Source organism: Candida orthopsilosis (genome assembly GCF_000315875.1).
Source record: "Candida orthopsilosis Co 90-125, chromosome 2 draft sequence".
NCBI lineage: Eukaryota > Fungi > Ascomycota > Pichiomycetes > Serinales > Debaryomycetaceae > Lodderomyces > Lodderomyces orthopsilosis.
Genome location: NC_018295.1, coordinates 1436944 through 1444938, shown reverse-complemented (window position 1 = coordinate 1444938; position 7995 = coordinate 1436944). Strand labels below are relative to the sequence as shown.

The 7995-nt window shown below is 35.9% G+C and overlaps 4 protein-coding genes across 4 annotated transcripts in view; all 4 read left to right on the top strand. All coding sequences in view use genetic code 12, as the record gives it.

The window, feature by feature from the left end:
• Positions 1–1143, top strand: part of CORT_0B06800 (hypothetical protein) — a gene marked incomplete at both ends in the record, with an annotated part of 2130 nt that extends 987 nt beyond the window's left edge. The window contains one exon of the mRNA XM_003867777.1: positions 1–1143. This exon is cut by the window's left edge and continues 987 nt beyond it. Within this exon, the coding sequence (XP_003867825.1) occupies positions 1–1143 (1143 nt within the window).
• Positions 1144–1310: 167 nt separating this feature from the next.
• On the top strand, positions 1311–1961 carry CORT_0B06790 (Cbc2 protein; the record flags this gene model as incomplete). The annotated part of the gene is made up of 1 exon (XM_003867776.1): positions 1311–1961. One exon carries the CDS (start codon positions 1311–1313, stop codon positions 1959–1961), a length of 651 nt encoding a protein of 216 aa, XP_003867824.1.
• Positions 1962–2405: 444 nt separating this feature from the next.
• Positions 2406–5108, top strand: CORT_0B06780 (Scy1 protein; the record flags this gene model as incomplete). Its single annotated transcript, XM_003867775.1, has 1 exon — positions 2406–5108. One exon carries the CDS (start codon positions 2406–2408, stop codon positions 5106–5108), a length of 2703 nt encoding a protein of 900 aa, XP_003867823.1.
• A 1412-nt stretch (positions 5109–6520) lies between these two features.
• CORT_0B06770 (Erg3 C-5 sterol desaturase) lies at positions 6521–7726 on the top strand (the record flags this gene model as incomplete). Its single annotated transcript, XM_003867774.1, has 1 exon — positions 6521–7726. One exon carries the CDS (start codon positions 6521–6523, stop codon positions 7724–7726), a length of 1206 nt encoding a protein of 401 aa, XP_003867822.1.
• Positions 7727–7995: the final 269 nt, after the last annotated feature.

The window sequence follows — 7995 nt, the reverse complement described above, 5'->3', positions numbered from 1 at the left end:
GTCGAAATTGCAAAACTTCATAAGGACAAGAATTTCGAATTTGTTTTATTTACTGGTGATTTGGTTGATCACGACGGTGTTCACGCAACTCCAAATGTCACTAAGGAATCAGAAGTAACTGCATTCAATTTGATCAAATATTTCCTAAACAACATCACCATTATGCCTTCATTGGGAAATCACGACTCGTTTCCATACGCTCAAGTTGCACCCTTGCAATTTGACCGCAACAATTCATACCAATACAACATCGACGACATGGTGAACTTATGGATCAATAACGAATGGTTTGATGAAAAGGATGCCAATGATTTGAAGCATCACTACACGGGATTCTCATATGTTACAAACAGAGGCTTGAAGATTATTGCTTTGAACTCAAACACTTATTACGCTGACAATTTATGGGCTTATATTGATCAAACCACCAGTCCTGACTTGTTTGGAAATTGGAAATTCCTCATTGATGAGTTGGTGGAGTCGGAACAAAAGGGACAGAGAGTATGGATAATGGCACATATCCCACCAAACAATTACGACGTCTTGCCAATTCAATCAAGAATTTTTGGTAAAATCATTGAGAGATTTTCTCCTTACACTGTTGCCAATTTGTTTTATGGACACACCCATAGAGATCAATTTTCAATCTTGTACTCCAGCAATGTTACTGCTGCTGATGCTGTCGCCGAAGATGTGATAAACATGTCTTGGGTAGCTCAGTCTGTCACACCATACACCAACTTTAACCCTTCATGGAAGTGGTATGAAGTTGAACATGAAAGTTTCAACATCATCAATGCGTACAACTACTACACTCAATTGAATTTGACCTTCACTAATGGAGGTGACGAGCCAGAATGGGAAGTGGAGTACAGCGCTAGAGACCTTTATGATCCTGACCACGCTTGGCCAGAGGATGCACCATTGAATGGTACTTTTTGGCACAACTATGTTGCCAAGCCATTGTGGAATACTAGCGACGTTGCTTTTAATCAAAAGTTCATGGATCTTAAATACAGATTGAGTCCATTGACGCCGAACTGTTCTACGCCGAAAGAAGGTAAGTTGAGCAGTGTATGTTTTAATGATAACAATTGCTTCATCAACTTTTATTCTGACAACAATATCAAGTGTCAAAGTTAAGGACTGCCTTTTTAGTATCTTAAGTAGTTTGTTTTCCAATATAATTGCTTCGTAATGTCTTTGTAGAGTAGTTAGCTATACTTGATGTCTCACGCGCGAAACCATCACAAAAAATTTCCAGACTTCGAGTTCAAGCAATACTACACCTCTTCAAGCTCAAGACAATAATGGATTTGCTAGAAAACAACTTCAACAATTCAGCCGAGAGGCTTGACAAACCATCTCCGTACTTGATACGGAAGGCAAGACATAACTATGGTGAACTTGAAAGAGCAATGACATCACGCACAGTGTACGTGGGAAATCTATCCCATTTCACCACCGAGGAACAAATACACGAATTGTTCATGAAATGTGGCGCTATAGATAAGATCATCATGGGATTAGACCGAAATAAATTGACTCCATGTGGGTTCTGCTTTGTCATTTACAGAACTGAACAAGGTGCACCCAATGCCATGAAGTATTTGCAATCTACTATTCTTGATAGTCAAAGTATATCAATAGATTTGGATCCTGGTTTCAGAGAAGGAAGACAATTTGGTAGAGGAAAACATGGTGGTCAAGCTGCACAAGAAGCTGCTCTTGCTGCTGCAAATGGACAAGAGTATGAAAGAGGTAGCTTTAGAGGCAGAGGTCGTGGCGGTTATAGAGGCAGAGGGGGGTTTAGAGGTGGATTCAGAGGCGGATTCAGGGGTAGAGGCAGAGGTGGTGGAGTTGGCGGTAGTGGTGGTGAATTCAGGGGAGAGACATCTGTTTACATACCTTCGAAAGATCCTTCTTACAACGCACCTGGCACGTTTAATCCCATGATATGAGACATTCTTAGGGATGGATTGGAAGTTGTGTATTGATGTAGTATAAAGAGTGACCAGGGTTCATATTTTTAAGTAGTTCTCATTTGAGTAGAATTCAGTTATTTCTGTTCAGTCGGGACACTGCACAAGGCGTCGTAATAAGTTCTTAGCATTCTGAACCCCGGTTAACGAGGACAAGCTTTGGTTGAGAGAACATACAACCAATCCATTGAGAAAATAAACAAAGCCAATTGTTTTTGGTAAACTGCAAGTATCCTCCCAGTCAACAATTTGTATAGCCTAGCCAAGGGAATTTAGGTTAATGCCAGATTTTGCAATGTCTCGAAAAATAAAAAAATAAAAATTTACGACAAACGAAAATTCCGCACCTTTTCACTTCCTTTATTACACGAAAATTGTGACAACGCATACTGGACTTACTCCATCATATCTACATCAGCTAGCATGTTGAGCAGTTTAGGCTTTAAAACTGGGATTAGAGCAGCTTACAATGTTCTGGATAACCCTTCGTTTGTTAGTGAACCATGGACGGTATACCCTGCCAAGCATAAGTCATCCAATAGAATAGTTTCCGTTTTCATATTTGATAAGCTGAAATTTGAATCACAAGTTCATCGAATGTGTCAGATGTCATCATTGGCTGCAAATAGCAGCCCTAAAAAAGTAATTAAAGAATGTTATGAGTTGATCAAATTTGAAGTGAATCAATTGAGTAAATTGAGACATCCACAAATATTGACTACTCTTGAACCATTGGAAGAGACAAAGACAAAGTTTATCTTTGCCACTGAAGCAGTTGTAAGTGATTTAAATACGGTGGCTTCAAAAGATTTGGATGAGTTGTCGATTCAAAAGGGGTTGTTACAAGTAGCCAAGGGGTTGCAATTTATTCATAATCAGTGTAATATAATTCATTTGAATATCCAGCCATCTTCCATATTTATCAACACTCAAGGTGATTGGAAATTAGCTGGTTTTACATTTTTAAAGAATCTTAATGAGATATCACCTCAAGAACGAGATAATTTCTTTATCATGAACACATCATCTTTTATTCCATTTGCAAATCTAAATTTAAATTTTACAGCACCTGAATTGATTGTTGATCCTCAACCCAAATTGGATTTTGCTAATGATATATGGTCGTTTGGAATGTTGATTTTTTATTTATACAATTACGATGAATGTGATCTGTTGATTAACTTGCATGATACCAATAGCATTCAAGATTACAAACATGAATTTCGCAAATTTGAATCTAAATTCTACAGTCATCGAACTAGTCCTACTGAGTTGAGGTATATTTTGAAGAAAGTCCCGGAAAAATTGTACCCTTTGTTTCCTCAATTGCTTGCGAGGTACCCCTATGACAGATTAAGACTAGATCAATTCATAGACTCAGATTTCTTCAATGGCACCATTATTAAAGCCATGTGGTTTATTGATGAGTTTACAACAAAGGCAATTGATGAGAAATTGGTGTTTATGAGAGGATTACTTGAATTCGATCCGACAACACAAACTGACTTGATTGGCCAATTTCCTTCTGCATTTAGATCGCTGAAGATATTGCCGTTGTTAATTGGGCAATTGATTAACGAGTTGACTGTTTTGGACGAAACAGTGGCTATAGATCCCAATATCGACGAGTTGATTTCGTTGTCGTTGGAGATTGTTATGGCAATTTCCAAATCGTTATCAGCATTGACTTTCCAAGATAGGGTTTATAATGTATTATTAAAGGACAGCTCATCACTACTGGAAAAGGTCTATGATGTTGTTTTCAAAGACGAGGCCAAAAGCAAGAAGTTGAAAACATTTACTAAGCTTATCAATGCATCAGTTAAGACAAGATTAACCTTGGTTAAGAACTTAAATGTGTTGCAAGAAAAAACCAATGACAAACAATTTATGAGTTTTATAAAGACAATATTGGATCTAGTTTTTACCCTAGCGGCGAAAGAACAAGATCAAAAAGAAGTTCAAATAGAATTACAAGAAAAATTTCTTGATTATATTCCCAATTTCACAGATAAGGTTGATTTTTCATACATGAAGAATACGTTTTTCCCATTATTGATTAAGATTTTCCAAGCAACATCAGTATTTTCCACGAAATTGAAGATCCTCAACACATTTGAAAAATTTGTTGATGCCAGAGTTATTGATAAAATAATCATTAATGAGCAATTTCTCCCGGTGACAAAATCATTAAAGAATCGAGAAGAGGAAATTGTTGTACGAATTCTCAAATTTTTTGAAAAAATTGTATCTAATGAAGATATGAATTTAGATTTGAAAATGCTTGTTGATTCAATCATACCACAATGTTATACTTTAGCTTTTGAATGTACTGATTGCGATCAAAAGGAGTTTAAATCATTCATGGTCATTATAAATAAGATTCAAAAGGCGATGATGGAAAAGAAATTGGCACAATTACCGGAACGACATATTAATGGTGGAACTGCTAGTGGTAGTGAACAGGGAAAAGTGAGAGGTAAGCCTAATTTTGAGACATTATTGGAATCTCAAGCTATAAAAGAGCCAGAGAAGCCAGAAACTGCACCAAAGAGTCAAGTCATGCAGCCAACGAGGAAAAGCTCCAATTCGTCGCGTACTGCAACGAGACTGAATACACTAAATACAGCAAGATCTAAACCAACAATGACAAAGCCTACGCCCATAAATTTAACACAATCTACTCCATTGAAATTTGGAGCCACCACCACCAACAACAACAATACCACCACCTCCAATCTATTTGATAGCTTGAAAAGTACCTATGATAGACCAGCTTATCATGACAATGAAGGTGATGACGACTTTGATGACTTTCAACTGGCCAATGCAATCAACAAGATCAAATCAAATAATAAGATTAATTGGACATCAGAAGCGAACAAGATGAAGAGTTTACCAACTACGCCATTAAGTCCAACTAACAATAGTAAACCACCTTCAATGGGTAATTCTACACACAATTCACTGCATGTTGCAAATAATTATCCTCCCGGGTTCAATTCTTCAGTGTTGTCGCCAAAGGGAGCCAATATGCTGCCTAACAGGTCGAATACAACGTCACCCCCACAGAATAAAAGTGGCAATACTAGTGGTATAAATGCTGATCTACTAGATCTATTGTAAATAAGAAGGACTTCGCTGGAGGTTTGTTGTATATTGATTAGTTATTATATATACTGGATTAAACAATCTCGTTGTGGTGCATTTTCTTTTACCCACCCACAAAGAGATTAAAGAGAAAGAGAAGGAGAAAGAGTTTATAACAAGCCTTTCAATCCAACTTTCATTGGTAGCTCGAATTTTGCAATCAGTTTGTTGACACAAAAATAGAAAAAGTATCATTTTCGTCGTATAGAAATTTTTTAAAAAACACCTGATTCAAAAAGTTGTAAAATAATAAACATAGTTCTTGCAGTAATTAGAAGCAACTAATTGGGCCCCAGGTGTCTGATTCAGTTTCTCTTACAAGTACACTCATTTCTTACTTCAAGTGGATCGTAGTATAGTCTGTCAAAAATGTTATTTCTCATCGTATGAAGATTCAAATTGATTTTTTTTTCTCAACGGGAACGAGATGCAGATGAGATGAAGAAACACAAAACTCAAATACAGCAATTCATAAACGATTGCACAAGCCTGGACAAAGATGGAGAATTAGAAAGATGAACCACAAGTTATGGAATTATAAAACACAATTTTGTCTTAGTAATTGAGTGTTAACGGCCCTCCTTTTTTTTATTGTGCGTAGTTGCTTACCAACACATAGATCTGATATAAGACCGTTGTACTATATGATAAAGATTGCAAAATTGAAAATAGGTTGTCGTAGTAGCACATGCTTTGTTCACTGAAATACCCTCCTGCGTCACTTGTAGCTTACTCTTCGTATAGGCGCTTGGGCTTTACATCTTAACAATCATCCCACTATTTTGGAATAATTTACGCACTGATCCGAACCATACCACACCACGCGTTTTTTTGACACATTCTACGAGCTAGAAACAGAAAAATCATCCTATTGTCAAAGCAGTAAATTAAGCGCCAAAAAACTATATATATATACAAGCAGAACTAAAAGAAAGGGGTCTGAATTCTCTAATAAAGTTAGTCACTATCTACTACGTCACCAAGAAGCACGGGTATATCAACACATCCGAAAGATTTTATTGTATATATCCAATTAAAGACTTTCAATCGAAAAGTAGTTTTGCATCTTCGGAATTTAAAAAAAATAAAATAAAAAAAAACAAACGTTTCCCTCGTTTCGGTCTATACGAAGAGAAAAAAATAGAACTGCTCCTTTTTATTAATAAACAAAACAGTTGAAATATATATACAAACCCATATCCATAAGGAGATAGGAACGTTCGCTTTTTATACACACTCCCACTAGCTACTATTTCCACCACTGCAAACTTAGCTATTGCTACTCACTACAACAAATTATTTCACATTCTACCTCCGCTTTCATCCGATCTTCAGATCTTTATTAATTTTCAAAAGACCCACGTTTCTTCCCTCATACACAACACAACATGGATATCGTATTAGAAATTTGTGATTATTTCATCTTTGACAGGCTATATGCTGCCGCTTTACCAAAAGGTGGTAAAGTTGACCAATTTATTCAAAATTCACCTGTTATCCAACAAGCTTCCTCCAAGATATCTCAATTTCTTCCTGTAAGTTCAGCTAGTTACGATACACTTGATAATGCTATACTTGGAAACACTACTTCACCCATTTACAATGCATTAAACTTCCAATTCAATGCTACTAGTGTCAATGTTGCTAACTTACCATCTTACTTGTGGACTAAAGTCATGAATTTACAGAATAAATCAGAAATTTATGGATTAAAACCAACTTTTTTACCTGCTGGTGATTATTTCTCTAGTTCCATATTATCCAGATCAAATCTTTTAAGAGAATCATTGAGTATATTGGTGGTGACGACAATTTTTGGTTGGTTATTATACTTGATTGTGGCTTATTTCAGTTATTTATTTGTCTTTGATAGAAGAATCTTTAATCATCCAAGGTACTTGAAAAACCAAATGTGGTTAGAAATTGAACGTGCAATGACTGCAATTCCAATCATGGTTGCTTTAACAAACCCATTTTTCCTTTTAGAATTAAAAGGGTTTTCACGTCTTTATTTTGAAATTAATGAATGTACTGGTGGCTGGAAATTTTTGTTGTTACAAATCCCCATGTTTATTTTGTTTACTGATTGTTTGATTTATTTCATTCATAGATGGTTACATTGGCCTTCAGTTTACAAGAGGTTGCATAAACCGCATCATAAATGGATTGTTTGTACTCCATTTGCTTCTCATGCTTTCCATCCTGTTGATGGATGGGCTCAAAGTTTACCATACCATATTTACCCTTTGTTGTTCCCATTACATAAAGTATTGTACTTGGGATTGTTTACATTTGTTAATTTCTGGACAGTTATGATTCATGATGGTAATTACATGAGTAATGATCCTGTGGTTAACGGAACTGCATGCCATACTGTTCATCATTTGTACTTCAACTATAACTATGGACAATTTACTACATTGTGGGATAGAATCGGAAGATCTTATAGAAGGCCTGATGACTCTTTCTTTATCAAAGATACTGATGTTGAAAAGGAGAAGCAAGAGTGGAAGAAACAAGTGACTCAAATGGAGGAAATTAGAAATGAATTGGAGGGTAAAGTTGATGATAGAGAATATGTTGAGGTATCGTAGATACCAAACACAAAGGAGATCAACGTGAACTTTGCCAAATAATAATGCGGAATGAATTAATTTAATTGGGAACCGGAAAGAGAAAGACACTATGACGATGGTGGACATTTATTTTTATTTTCTTGACACAACCATATGTGGTTTTCGTTTTGAATTCAGAAACATTTAAAAACAGTTTTGAAACAACTGACAAACGGAATCCATTATCTTATTTTTATATATCTATATAACTGAGTGTAACAATTTTAACCAGAGACCTTGTACCTTGT